Source organism: Anoplopoma fimbria, chromosome 13, assembly GCF_027596085.1.
Source record: "Anoplopoma fimbria isolate UVic2021 breed Golden Eagle Sablefish chromosome 13, Afim_UVic_2022, whole genome shotgun sequence".
In the NCBI taxonomy this organism is placed as follows: domain Eukaryota; kingdom Metazoa; phylum Chordata; class Actinopteri; order Perciformes; family Anoplopomatidae; genus Anoplopoma; species Anoplopoma fimbria.
In genome coordinates, this window is record NC_072461.1 from 16,808,793 (window position 1) to 16,824,029 (window position 15,237).

General features: G+C 40.6%; 1 protein-coding gene across 1 annotated transcript in view; it reads right to left on the minus strand.

Annotated features, from left to right (window-relative positions):
- Window positions 1–1,430: 1,430 nt before the first annotated feature.
- dtx1 (deltex 1, E3 ubiquitin ligase) overlaps window positions 1,431–15,237 on the minus strand; it is a 37,920-nt gene continuing 24,113 nt past the window's right edge. Inside the window, exons 3-9 of the mRNA XM_054610214.1 lie at window positions 10,809–10,870; window positions 10,429–10,590; window positions 8,268–8,329; window positions 7,945–8,103; window positions 7,055–7,216; window positions 5,796–5,885; window positions 1,431–5,513 (exon numbers count right to left, since the gene is read on the minus strand). Coding sequence (XP_054466189.1) covers window positions 5,289–5,513; window positions 5,796–5,885; window positions 7,055–7,216; window positions 7,945–8,103; window positions 8,268–8,329; window positions 10,429–10,590; window positions 10,809–10,870 — 922 coding nt within the window. The 3' untranslated portion in view covers window positions 1,431–5,288. The remainder of the gene's footprint in view (window positions 5,514–5,795; window positions 5,886–7,054; window positions 7,217–7,944; window positions 8,104–8,267; window positions 8,330–10,428; window positions 10,591–10,808; window positions 10,871–15,237) is intronic.

Sequence of the window (15,237 nt, forward strand, 5' to 3'; positions counted from 1 at the left end):
CATTGTTCAGTAAACTATTATGTCTGTTTATATGTCTGGTGGCTTTTTTCCTCCCTGAAAAACTATATATATATATATATATATGCTCAAGTATATGACAAATGAAACCACATGTCTTACCGTGCCACACAACTGTCAGTTAAAGAAAAAACATACAACAACAATAATAATACACCTTTATAAAAGGTATAGTCATATTTATAGCTAACATTTATTCCGGAAAGACAGACTAATGTAAAATAGATCCTGTTCTTCTTAATCCAGTATGGTAGGTGGCAGTATGCAGCTGAAAGTTGGCATTGCAATTCCATAAAAAGCCCAAAGAAGAAGATGGCAAAGACAATGCTGGAAAGTAGAGAATTTTATAATGTTCATTAAGTAAATTATAATTCTGCATATACGTATGCAGGATTTGGACAAACATGAAGACTTTCATAATTCCGATGGTCCGTGTAAACACCAGTCCTGCAAGCGTCTAAATGATGAAATAATATAAAGTCATGAGAATTTTGAGCTGCATTCATTTCAAGTTGAACCATGTAGCACACATCCAAAAAGGCCTTGGTGTATTATTAAAAAGTGGATATTTGCATTGCTAAATTATCTTTGATTTTATTTCAGTCCAGTATTTTTTGTCATAAATTTATTAATAATTTTAATCCTATTAAGCTTGTTTGAAAGTGTGGTTTTAAGATTAACTAAATTACATATTTCTGTGACATTGGAATCTGGCATCTGCCTACAATTATAGAAATAATAGTCAGACTTTGTGGCTAATTCTATCACATTTAAAATTTTAAAAATATATTTTTTATGAATAGTAGATCTACTGACAATAGTTGTAGCCTATGAATTGCCTCACCCATCACTTGTTTCCAACTATGTTCCTGCCAAATGCAGTTGTAGAATAATTCAATCAATCAGCCCTTAAACTATACATAATCAGTCCCTTGAGTGATGGAAGATCTTATTGGTCCCGTTTTCTTTTTCTTCTAAATATAATGTTAGTGTTCAGTACCTTCTGAAATTATGCCCTTGCTTCTAGTTCTATCATTAGGCATGAGAGGTGAGGGATGGGAGGAGGAGGGAGGAGTAGACTCACACCTGAGCTGCTGTGTAAGTGCCTGGTAGAAGAGGGGCGTGTTAAACGGTAAGCTGATCTCCTGCAGACCTAGGTGTAGGTGAAATGCCTGCCTTAGTATGTGCCAACCACACCTCTTCACCACAGCAAAAACATAGTTACAAAAAATAACCATAATGCAAATTTTCCTGCCGTTGAGAACTATTTCTGCTGCGCGCCACAGCTCCAGCAAAGATCATTTAAAATCCACTTAATGAGTACAGCACAGAGCTGCCTGGGGGGAATGAAATGGAGGAGCACATTCCACCAAGTGGAGGGAAAAACGAGGAGGAGCCAAGGTGACAAAAGGTCAAACAAACTACCCCAGTCCAGGGCACATTTATTTTTCCACAAGAAACACACAAACATGCAACAAGGTCATCACAATTCATAAAGACCGATAGATTAAGAAGCCCTTTATAGTTAAATCAATGTATCTCTATATCTTGCCTTTAGTTGATCTCAGTTTCTCTTTAAGAACCAATTTAAATAGCAATATGTAGAAACTGGTTAAGAGAAATTAAATCATATAAATCATGATTTGAAAATATCAATTAAAATGGGTACTTCAGATGTAAAACTATATTGTGTTTTACATGTGGTCAAAAGAGTGAGCAGAGGAGCCAAACGCTGCCTCGTCCCCATAAATCAAACACGATAGAGGAACAAACCTTTCTAACTAACTGGAGTAAGATGCAAAACCACAGTGCTAAATCCCCAGAAGACCTGGGTGATATCTCTAAAGAAGCTATGATGTTTCATAAGCAAAAAGCTATGCATTGTCAATAAACTTTCTCACAGTTTGGTTAACATGCACCTCTCGGAGAACATTACTGTATCTTTAAAGGACATGAACCTAAGATTTGTTTAAGATGCACTCGGCACACATTCATACACACTTGCACAGACGAGGAGATACAAGCACACAGTATATTCAAAATAAAATGTTAAGGTATCATTCAGAAAGAGAAGTACAGTTTGCAGTTGATACTATGAGAGAGTATAACTGTATACTTCAAGCGGTAGGATTTCCCCCCCTTATTCCACTTCTAATCAAATGGAAAATAGTATGGAATGAATCTTAAGAGTTATACAGCAATGTTGTGTAATAATTATTTTAGAGACAATCATTATTAAAAAAAAGACATCAAAAATATATGTTTTCTCGTACACAGAATGTGATCTTCGGATCGCAACCCCTTTGTCTAGAATCCATGAGGTACAGTAGGCACCCCATAAAGAAAACATCCATTGTCATCTTAAACCCAAAAAAATGCCTTCTTGCTACACATAAATCATGTATAAGATCTTAAAAATAGTAAATTGCATATACATCACCTCTCTCAATCAGACCAATACCATACCATGTTTTATTCATCAATCCCATATAAGTCTGTACACACCTGAAAAGTCTAAAGGGCCTGCAATCATTCATACTACAAGGCCGACACATGGAGAGGAAAAGTCAAAGAAGCAAACATTTGGATTCCTCTGGTTAATGAAACTTCTCTCAACATGGAAAAAATTCCCTGATAGGTTGGAAGCATTCTCTCGTGCTGTCCCGTATTATAAAGGGAGTCGAAAAGGTTGTGAAGGAGATAACTTGAGATGGAACAGGCCAAACAATATTTGTTTTCAACAACTGGGTTGAAAATCACAATTACACATACTTTTAGTTGTTTGCCTGTGCAGGTGCCAAAATATTGAAGTTAAACACATAAAAAGTAGTTGAAAGTCCCTGAAAACTTGGTGTGTGTGTCTAAATATATATTGAAGATGTGGGAAAAATGCCAGCAAAGTGTATTTTCGCACTTTGCTTTGAACACAAAAGCAAGGTCACATACAAAAAAAATACATGTAAAATAACAAAACTTTGTTAACTTTGGGAAAATAATGTATTTTGTTTTCAGGGCCTTAAAAAATGTAATTCAGTGTACTTTGATTGAAAACTGACTAAGGTCAATCGCACCAATCTGTTGCTCCAGCTAACTTAAAACAAACATCAAGAAATAGCTTCTATTTAACCCAGGCATGCCGATTGCTGACTTCATCCATTCTCATGTTCTGGACAAGTAGAAAAGAGAAATGGCCCATTTGGGGGGAACGGACATCTTCATGCTGCTAAAGCTCCCCCACCAATAATAAAGACACATTTACTGTATTTATTGGAGTCCCACAGGGGATCGACTACAGAGATTCTACATTAAGGTAACGAGAGCAGCATACGCTAAGACTACTTGTAATATAAGACGTCCATAACATGTCGTACATATTTCAACAGTCCCTGACATACTGACAAATTCATCTTTGCCAGATTTTATGTATTCATGTGCCTGTGTATAGATATGTGGGCCATCTTTATCTTTATATTTACTATATAGAAGAGTATAAAAATAAATTAAACTCACACCATTGACTCCGATTGAGCTTAAATTTAAAGATATATCACATCTGCAAATGTATTCCATAGATAGGCCTATTTTTCAAAGCATCGCAAGCCGGTTTATAAACATCAACTTAAAAAAAAAAGACAGATTTAGTTGCAATTTTACATTTTCCTAAAAATGTAACGACTGATTAAAACAAAACCATTGCCTCAAAGTGCTATGGAAGACTATGATTCACTCCAAAATTAAGCTCACAGCTGGGTCGCCACACGATAAACCTTACATCAACACCCCCTCTCATTAAAATTGATCAGATATATTAATGGAGAATTATGCAGCACTGGGTTATCTTTTATCTCAGTGTGTAGAAACAGCACAAGACCTCCTCCAAGGACCTTCAAACAGTCTTCACCCCAAGGGCATAAAATCTGAGGGGGAAAGAAGATACATTTTTTTTCCAAGAGAACTTTATACTAGAACAAGGTTCCTAGAATGAAGTGCTCTAGTGTTGCTGGGGAGGGATAATAAAGTGGGGGTATACATCAGGATCGGCTCTAACAACTGTAAATGAGCTCACGCAACCAATAAGATCTTTCCCTGCTCGCTATAGAAGAAGTGGAGCCTTGTGTATTACAAAGCAGAAAACAAGTTCACAAGAGACTTGTGGATCTCTGGCAAGCAGGAACCCAAGATGCTTCTCCAAGGGAGAACTGTTTGGTGTTTGAAAGCGAAAAGTCCATCTGCTAGAAGCGCGTTCAGCTTTTCTCCTAAAGGATATTCTCGCACAGAGCCTTGTGTATGGTCAGAATGATGGATTGTGAAGATGCCTGGATTTGTCTCCAACAGGGAGAAAAATAATGCAGGCTTTAAACTCAGAGGTCAGCATCATCAGTGTGTCAACAAAACAAATGAGTTTAACCTTGGAGCATAGCAAATCCAGCTTCACAACCTCAGCCCGTCAAGTCATAACACCTTGTAACGAGCATCAAACTGACTGGTAGGATGCTTGTTTCATTTATTTCATGTCTCCTCTCATAAACAGTTCACAAGGTTGACCATACAACATACGATTATTACCACACACTAATATTTCATAGCCTTTATCCCTCTCTTGAATCTACTTTGTGCACTACAGAACACACTTCCATTTTAGAGAACAACTGACCTAAGGTCTTAGAAGTTTTATCGCTTCACCTTCACCAATAACCAATTAATAGAGAAAAGGGGGACGCAAAATGCTAAAATTCTCTTAAATTTCTCTTCACAATATCAAATAAGTAACTGATCTATCAACTCCTTACCCGATTGCAGATATTAACCCAACTTTCATTTTGCAGCGTTAGTCTGGGCCATGCATTCTGGAGTTCAGCATTTACAAATATGGGCCCATTTACAAATACAGGCCCTCATCAAGTGCAGAGGAACAGCTTCAGTTTAAATCTAAAAGGGGTTAAATACAATTTACCAAGACAGAAATATCACTTTGTCTTTGTTTTCTTCAACCCACTCAGAAAATTTGACAAAAACACAACATGCTCAAGGCATGAATCAAGAGACAGCAGGGGGGGAAACCTTTAGGTTATATAACTCAAAATATTGACCATAACCACGTCATTTTGTTTTGCCTTCTTTCCTCTTTTGCCACCACTTCTGCAGGGTATTTTTGTTTGTGGGGAGTAAAGAGTTGTCGGCTACTTGTTGGCCCGTCATGCAGTGTCCTGTTCTCTGGGAGATGGCGGGGCATGTTGGGTTGTGTTCCTGTGAATCAGCTCAGCCGATCATCAGTCCTTCAAGTTGTCCTCTCCGACCCCCTGGGCCGACAGCTCTGTCAGGACATTTTCCAGGTAGTTGGGGTCGGGGTAGCCATGGCCGGTCAGGTTGGATCCGAATTCTGTCTTGTGGTGAATCTCGTTCCACACCACCGTGTCTGACTCGCCTGTGGTACTGGACGTGCCGATGGTGAAGATGAGGCGTCGGTCCCAGGCCATGATCAGCAGCTTCAGGACCTGGAAAGACAAAAGTATAATACAACTTAATATAATTATAATGTAAGTTCTCTTTCATAACATTTGTTTCAATGTCTCAAAACAAATGTGAGACATTGTCATGCTTCTCAGAACAGAAAGGATTAAAAAAAATAATAATACAAGCACAGATTGCAGAAAGAGCAGAAAAGCCTTCCATTCTGAAGAAAGACATTCTATGCATCAAGGTGCACTGGGATTCACTCATCATAGTGAGCCTTTGTTGTCAGATCAATGTTGTCTTGGACTGGTGTCAGAGCTTACCTTCCTGCCTTTGTCATTGTCAGGGAGGTAACAGTGACGAGGGAACCCTCTTGCACTGAACTTCTTCCCGGGGCTGGGATGCTCATTGGTCTGGAAATGTCAAGAGCAAAAACAAGCATTACAACTCCTTCTCTTTCAGTTACGACTTAATTGTGTAGGAAATGTCAACAGCACCCACAAGGCGAGCTTTATTGTTTGCGAAGCTAACAATGGCCCTTTGTAAAAAAAATAACTTGAGATATGCTACTGTAAATATCCAATTATCCGTTTTACATATAATGTTTTTGAAAGATACTCTCAGGGCACCAATGTGAATAAGGTTAATACATCCCCTTGGGCATCTGAAGGGGGGTAGAGGAAGCACTGGTAACCATCAAAATCTGCTTGGCAACTGTTCTTGTACCCCAAACAAATTACCCCCCACCCTTATTAATTAAGAAATCCGAGGTAGTTCCAGTTGTCTTGTCGTGACAAATTGGTCCCATAATGTTCCTTATTTCTGGTGAAGTTTAACTTGTGTTACAAACAAGGAACTGCTGTTCCAGAGCCTTTATTAGACTACGCTAATTGGGCAGATTAAAATGTTTGATTGAGATGTTCTCTTACTCAAATGGGGAATACATTATGGACCTGATGAGACGGACCAACAAACCGAGTGCAAAGCAGCAGAAAGATACTGAATTTATACATGTAGAGTGATGTAGCAAGAGTAGAAAGAGAGGCTCTGTAGACCTGACTGCTCAGGTCACCCCCAGTATTCCCCGTCCCCTGGGACATTAAGCCTGTTCCTCTGGTGGAAAAAGGTCAGTTTATTGACTCTTTTAAAGCTCCTCTCAGCAGTCAGGATGAAATATGCAACCTTTTCCTCCCACCAATCCCAACAAAGGCTGCAAAAACATGCTTTCCTCTCCACTGTATATGTGATGTTTCTTCAAAATTAACTGCACTGGATCGGTTTTATTTTCCTTTAAAATAATCTAATTTATTTGATATATATACTAAATTATGTGTAATTACAAAAAGTCCTGCAAATTAATACATGGTGGTAAAGAGTCTCTGCCAAGAACCACTGTGTGTTCTTTAAGAAGGCTTTTTCCTCAGTGACTTAAACGCCTCACCTTCCTGCACTGATAACCGTCCGTCAAACTAAAGCGGATAAGCAGCCGTTGAAGAAAAAGGGCACAGATTTAGAAAGGACCCACAGTGGATCAGGGCACAAAAGCAGCATGGTGGATTAAGTGAAGCAACGCAGTTCTGACCTGGATCCCAGCAGGAATGTCGTAGACGATGCGGATGGTCTTGGAGTCCAGGTAGCCGGGCAGGCAGTGGGGGATTACATGATACTCCATCTTCCCAGGAGGCTGGGTGCCTGTTTTCTCCCCGTAGATGGTTTTGCATGTTGGACACTGAAGACTGCCATCCTGGATGGAAGATAAAAAATAATATAATTGCATGATATTAATAAAACAATACAATGATTTTGACATTTATTGCTTAGTGTCATATTGCTTTAAAGGGTCGGTTCACCAAAAGTTAAAATAATCTTTCCTTAACTTCACCTAAAGTGTCATGTAGCCATGCAGATAGTTTTGGTTTTATTTGCATTTGGAGATATCTGTCTCTGAGATTTCTGCCTTCATTCCCTTCATTTCTGAAAAGTTTTTCAATGCCCTTACTACCACAGCAGGGTGAAAGCAAATCTACTTCAAAACCTGGGTAAACCAAACCATACTAATCACATGTCTACATACCACCTGATGTAAGTGAGAAAATATGAATTTTGCTGTTTGAACAATCTCGCCTTTTCAGATTGATTGGATTGCTTTGATATCAAACAAACTGTTGTTGTTAATGTAAAACTGATTAAATCTGCTTCTGGTTGCCTCTTCTGCATTAGCAAATAAAACATTTGTATTTCAAGCAAGAATACTGAACTCAAGTGAGTAGAATGTATATTGATTTGACAAAGTATTGCCGTCGAGACTGATATGAGTGATCTGATAAGACTGCATAAGATCCCCATCTGTGTACAACAATATTGAAACCTGATCATCTGCCAGTGCCATGCAATCCGGTTAGACATCACAAGTTTATAATTTGAGCCTGGAGTGACATCATAACATCGTCTGGCTCACAAGCTTTTACCCACCTTATTGCCATTGTTGTACATGGCCACCAGGCACAGCAGATGGTACATGTGCCCGCACTTGCCAAGTTTTCCCACCAGTTCTGGCTTGATGCCTTTGTGCTGCAGGATTCCTTCATAGCCTGATGACATGACCAGCCTCTCCATGCAGATGGTACAGTCCTGGAATAGCCAAGCAAAATACTTCAGCTGCCATTCTACAAGATTTATGAGACTTTCACACTTAGTTAGGAGATCAAACGGTCACAGAGTCAATCGCTTGTAGGACACAACACTTTAAGTCATCTGGTTGTGTGTGCATGTTTTTTTTCTTGTCTTTTTCTTACCTCATCTGGCAACATTTTAATCTTCTCTGTGTATCTTCGCACCACATCCTCTGGGTTTTTGCCTTGTCATAGAATAAAGACACAAGACAGATGAGATGAAAAAAATAAGTAAATATGAAAAAAAGGCATGATGGACCAATGGATGGCATTTTCTTGTTATTTGAACACAAGAGAATAACAGCTACAACAGCTTTAACAGCTTGATGGATGAAAAACTTTCACCAGTTTCAGCCATTGCTCTGGCCTGAGCGTGACTGCAGTCTTCTATTTTCTGATGAGAGTGTGAGTGTGCATGTGAGTGTGAGTGTGGTATACATGTCTGTGAAGCTGAAGAGGAGGTCACCTTCAAACTGGCACATAACAACCCAGCCTTCCCCACACTCTCTGATAATCCCTGTGTGCGACCAGGCTAGCATGGCTGAGAGCACACCCACAGCTTACACCCCTAATACGCTTACAGGCAACCTCTTTTCCCCCTGGACTCTTTGTTTGTTCATTTGAGGGACAGCCAGGGAGCAGAGGGAGGGAGAGCAGTGGAGGGAGACAGACTGAGCAGAAAACGAATGTAAAGGTATAAAGGGTAGGGGAGGCAGAGAGCTGTGAAAAGAGGGAGGAGAGAAGACAGAAAAAAAGGAGGAGAAAGACAGAAGAGACTCAATTGCTATTTGATGGCTTCACTAGCTGGATCAAAAGCTGCCTCTCTGACCTTTTTTCTGTACAGAAAGCAGAGAAGGATAAGCCTAAACCTTTCCGCATGAGATAAAACATGTCTCCATTCCTCGCATAACCCTCCAGTATCTCTGTGTTCACAATTTCCTTAAAAGGTCCACAATTTCCTAATAGTTCCAGTGAACGAAAAGGCCAGCAGCAAGGCTTCAGGGATGGCATTGTCTGTCTTTATGTAAGGCATGCTGACGTTAGCATATAGCTCAAATCATCACTGTGACTACATCACTGTGAGAATACAGTTGGAGTCTACGTTGACATTTTGTCTTGTGAGTTGCTAATCAGGTGACCAGTTTGTCACTTTCTAGTCACATTAGCGGTTGGCAAGTCAAGTTAACGTCAACCACACTCTTTTCCAAAGCCTAACTAAGTGGTTTTGTTGCCTCAACCTTATTTCCTTTGAAGATGGATATGCAATTAAGCACTCCTTATTTCCCTATTTTGAAAGGACACTATGCATGTAAATAGTATAACCTTACATGCCTTCCCTGACACATCTAAAACTGACACTAGAGGTGTACCTGGAGCTTCACAGCTTGTGGCTTATGGCCACTGAGCAGGCGTCGGTATCTGACGAGTTAAGAGTTAGAAGGTGTTGGTCAGAAGTTATTGATTTTCAGAGGAGATCCAATGAAAAAACGGCTCCATAATATATAGACATGATTCATTTATCACTGTAATTGGAGACATAATCCTCTGCCTTAACCTTCCTATAAATTGGAAGTCACATATCAAGCCCTTCCTGGTAAATTATATGAAACTATGCGACCCGTAAAATAAAGCGTTTCTGCATCATCTGCTCTGGAGGGTTGAAGAGGACAACCACAGTGATCAATTAGGACAAAGACTCCCTTGGGAGCCGGTTTCCACGGCTTCCATCGACCAGCACTTACTTATTCAAGCACAACGCCGTCCAACTAAACACCAGATCCCCTCTCAGACCAGCTCAGTACAACAGCCCCTTGTTAATTACTTTCCTTACAACTGCCTCTGTCGTTCTGCATGTAGTGTAACGCCTATAAAATTGTTACAGTAACACTTTTACAGCATGGGCTCATAAATCTGAACTAGCAATCATCATTACATTTTATAGGAGCTTTCTGAAAGGTAAAGCAATGCTTTCCTAACTAATCATCAACGGCCTTGGGTGAGGTTTGATGTATTGTATCACCCTCACTGAGCTTAAATGGGAGGCATTTAATGAACAATTATGATCACAATAAAACACAGCTTTTGGTTTTGGGTGCATGCTAAACAACAGACTTAAAGACAGCTGATACGGAACAGTCCTGCAAAGCTTGGCAGGACAAAGAAAGTCTGCTGACTGTCTGTGGTCTATTCCTCTCCTCAGAGCATTTTGAATGTATTCACTAATACATTCAAAATGTAGCATTTACACTTCTTTGATTTCACTACTTGTTTCCCCCCATCTTACCTCTCCTCAGGTGCTTTTTCTTGGTTTTGCGGCGCATGCCATTGATCCCTTGCACAGGCTTCATGTCGCTCTTGTTGATGGGTGGCGGGTGCAGTATGGGCTTTGGGGCCCGAGTCAAGCAAACCGGCAGACCTGCAGCGCACATCAGGATACCTGTCATACCTGATACATATGGACAGCACACACACAAACACAAACACACACACACACACACACACACACACACACACACACACACACACACACACACACACACACAAAGACAAGAGTGGAAAAAGCACTGATTGTAAATGTCTTTCAAGATCAATAAGAGCTGGACCATAAAACGCACTTGTTTTAGATTTTTCTGAGCAGATGGTATGCAGTGAATGTTGACTAACCTGCTAGTGCTGGGTGCACAGGTCCAGTTCCAGTCAGGTTCTTTACTGGGAGGGCTGGAACCCTACACAAGGAAAGAAAAAAAGGACTTTATGTACTGGTGTTTTTAAAGTACCTCATTGCCACAGAGAATGATTTGCTCACAGTAAACATTCATTTAGGGTCGTACTACCACCCCTAGTGGCCATTTTGGGACATCAAGCTCTACACAATAACATTTATAATCTCATCCGTGTGGCTAAGGATGCTTCATGCTGTGCCAGTCCATTCCTGATCTTTACTTTTTTGTTTTTTTTAATCTATATTTTTCACATTCTTTAAATGGACATGTAACCTCGAAAACGAGCAGTTAATGATCCTGATTGTGCAGCACTGCCTGTTATGCCACAGCTGAGAACAGTGAGAACAGCAGCTCGCTCTGCCCTACGTGCCAGAAAAACACTCAAGTTAAAATGTCACATGTGCTTCACCACAGAGACGGAGACAACTGCGATGGGTTAAGACAGCTTGACTCATGAACAAAGCACTGCAGCAGAACTTGATTCAGAATGACATTTGGGGAGGGTGGAGTTCATGGCAAACACAGACGACAAAGACAGTTGACTTGTGCACTCTTCCAGATCCTCCACAAAGCACTTGAGGCATTAATATGAGCACACAAGCCAGTGAGTCTCTCTTCATAGCGTTGGAGCCTCAATTCAACCAGCCTCCCACAGAAAGGGCCACAGAGCAGCAGAGCTCATTTCCTCAAGCTAAAAGCAAACCTCAGTTTGACAACTTAAGCAACAATAATCAGAGTAACTTAAGTCATTTGATGGAAATGTCGGGTTCATTAAAAAATGCAATTGCATCAATTTCTGTGTTGCCTGTTGGCCCAGAAAATTAACTCAGCTTCAGGATAGAAGGACCACCATTTACATATTTTTTAATTCTGTTACCATCTTTATCCCGCCTCATATTTGCATTACAGTTCTAGCAGCAATGTGCATTTTGTCCCTCACTGGCTTGTGCTTCTGTAAAGTTGTGTGCATCCTTATATTGCTTGAAAGAATTATAAAAAAAAGGAGCAATCATTAAAAACATGCTCCACAGCACTACTAGTGGTCAAATATATAATGAACTGAACCAAAAAACATTCTGACCATATCTAGAAAAGTTACATGAAATGAACAGGTGAAAGTGGGCCACCGCTGACGGAGCCGCTGGTTAGTTATCACTCTTAATCAACCACACCAAAACACACTACTGCACATAGACTTCTAAATCTTCCTGCTTTTGACCATGAAGTGACTGAGATCTTTGGCCCTGCAGCTCTCAGGCACTTCAAGAGACTACTTTTTTATATTAGCGAGAGCCTCTGTTACTGTGCCAGGGGAAGCCCTTCAATAAGCTGAGTGCAACAACAGAAAAGGAGGTGAGGCCTGGGTGAGGCTGATGTGTCCCATCGCAGCACTGGTAAGGACATTGTGTCTCAAAATACATGAGAGTACAGCGACGTGCAGTTGTGATTAAAGCGTAGTGTCACAATGACAAAATTCAGGGGTGTGAAACAGGTTTGATTTTAGATACAAGATTTTGTTTGAAGCGGAGACTACAGCGAGTGATTTCGCACCTTCAACCGCAGCGGAGGGATATACTGGTGAACTCACCTGCTGCAGTCGCTGCTTGCAACAAAAACTTACCAGTTGATACTTCCTCATTCAGCTGCTCATCACTAAATGAAAGTACTTGTATCAGCTATTCTGATATTCTGTTTATCTTCACTGCTGAGGAAAATGGCGAAGGAAGTGACAAACACGTGACTATCAAACAAATAAAAACAAATCAAAAGTAGAGTGATTGGCTAAAGCAGAATGTGATAAGCAATAAATCCAGTTTAGGTGCCACCCAGTGGGAGAGTTTCTCCTTCATTTAAACATGCACTTAGCCCTAAATCAAATCAAGACACACCATGAACGGGACTCCCCCTTTATGAGTGCATGTATAATTTGGCTTGTTCAGTGAGAGCGCTGTGATCAAACAAATCATTTTCATTAGGAGAAGAGGGGATGAGACAGCGCACCATGAGAGCCCTTAACACCATCTCATTGTGTGCCGTGTGCACAAACTAAACACTCCTGTAAGCATACAGTACAGAGGATCTGTCAGGGATCCATATAGCATAACATTAATTAGGAATGCTTTTCATCTTTATTGCTTTCCAAAGATCTGGCCATTAGCCAGAGAGAGTGTATTGCATAATAAATATGCAATGTTGATGAAACAGCTGCACACTGTGTGACTGCACAACCACCGAAACCAGCGGCAGCTACTGGTGATCATCATCTTCTAAACTGAAAGAAGAAAGAAAACCCTGGGAATCTACACTATTTATAGTTTCTTTTTTTACAGAGACAGAGAGATCTTAATCCTGCCAGTAATTTCCCATTGCGCTGTTCTTCATCATTTATGTAAAGGGTATGATTATCTATCCATACACTGCAGATATCGCTCTTATACAAGGCTGCTCGTTACCAGCCAGGCAACCTGTAGAAGTTGTGCAGCAGCTGGCTCCCTTCATCTCGTTCTGCACGCTACCAAGCACTTTTCTCTTGATTTGTTTTATATTTTTATTTTTTTAGAAATGTACCTCTGGAGGCACTGACCCTGTCTGTCCTGGCTGCACCTAGAGCGCTGTGGTTTAAGACACACGCCATCTCCTCACACTCTGCTGACCATCCCTAATGCTGGAAGATTTCAAGGGTTTAACTCTTGCCGCTATTTCCTCTCCCTCCCTCTCTCACATCACATTTGTCTAAAAACACCCTCATCACCATTGGGAGAGCATCCAAATCCATTGTCAGTTCGATGCTAGAAACAGTAAATGCAGAGAGTATCCAAATCTCCCTGAACAAAAGGCTGTGCTGACTCGTGCTCACATCTTCCCATCAATTATAGCTCATCGTCAGTGTAAACAAGAGCAGACCTTTGGCCTTTCTACCACAACACTGTTGTTCCAGCACTCCAGCAAGTTTTTTTACAAGGCACCATCAGTGAACCAGACTGGACCTTGTCACCTCTGCATTTCTTACGTCCTGCCAATTCAAATTTTTCTTTTCCTCGTACTAACCTGTGTTCACTTCCTGCTTCCTTCTGTCCATTGGGCCTGGCTACACTCAAACCCTTGAAGGAGGACAGTAGTGTACTACTGAAGAGAGAAAGAAGGAATTATTATGGCAGTATTTATCAAGTCAGATGCTGTAATTTCTGACCTAAAACCGACGTAATTAAGTGATAAATCCAGCCCCTACATACCTAACCCATTAACACCACATAATTCATGGCCCCTGTCAGGACAAGGCCTAAGGGTCACTGTCTCTCTTTTATCTCCTGCTTCCTTTCCTGGGGGGAATCTCCAGCCTTCCTCGAGGACGTAATCAGACTGAGAGCGATGTGATTCCCCAAATAGAGAGACCACATTAGGCCTGATTAAGAAAGTGCTGATGGAGGACTAATATCTCCTCATCTGTTTATTATGCACCATAAAGACAGTGAGAGGGGGGGTCGGAGTGAGAGAAATCCAGGAGTGCTTAATTGCATATTGATGTGAGTAGCGGGAGCCTCTCACACTGATGGAGATGGGGGGACGGACGACGACAATGTACCTGAAATGTCCCGAGACTAAGCAATACTGACACCAAGAATTTACAAATGGCATCAGTTTGGTCCATACAAGCTCTCATGATTTATTCATTAATTTCAATATTAATTTTTATGTTGTGGTGAACACCAGAGCAGAGCAGTGCAGCAGCCCACTGAGGGATAATGATTTCTGCACTCCACACACAGCCCTCCAGCCAACACTCAGATGAGCAGTCTGCAGAGTGGAGCTTGTAAAGACAGCCAACGGCAGCGTGCACATGCAAACACACACACACACACTTGTTCCTTTTGTCTGAGAACAATGCAGTGCATTACTTAATTCAGTTAAATACCAATGTGCAGGAGGAAGGTGCATAAGAGGAAGTGGTTTGGTTGACGTAAAAGACATGAGAAAAACCCCCAGAGATCTTGTGACATTCGTTCTGTGTTCATTCAAGCTCTCACTCAAGCTTTATTTATCTTTCAAAAAGACAAACAATTCAATACTATCACTTCTCATCACTCCATGTAATCATACATTTATTTTGGCTTCTAACATGTAAAACTTTGCTGCTTATCCAAAAACAATTAATCTTAAATTGCCACTTCTAATATTTGTGTACACAAGACAGATGCATCCTCTTCGATGACACATACTGGGCTGTGTCATATGCAAGAGTATTTTTTTTAAATGTAAATGTATCTATTAATTTGGTAGAAATACACTTGTGATCAGATGGATGATGGCGCATGTAATGCAGCAACATAAACTCATGTAAACAAGCTACAGTGTGCCAAACATCTTTCTCG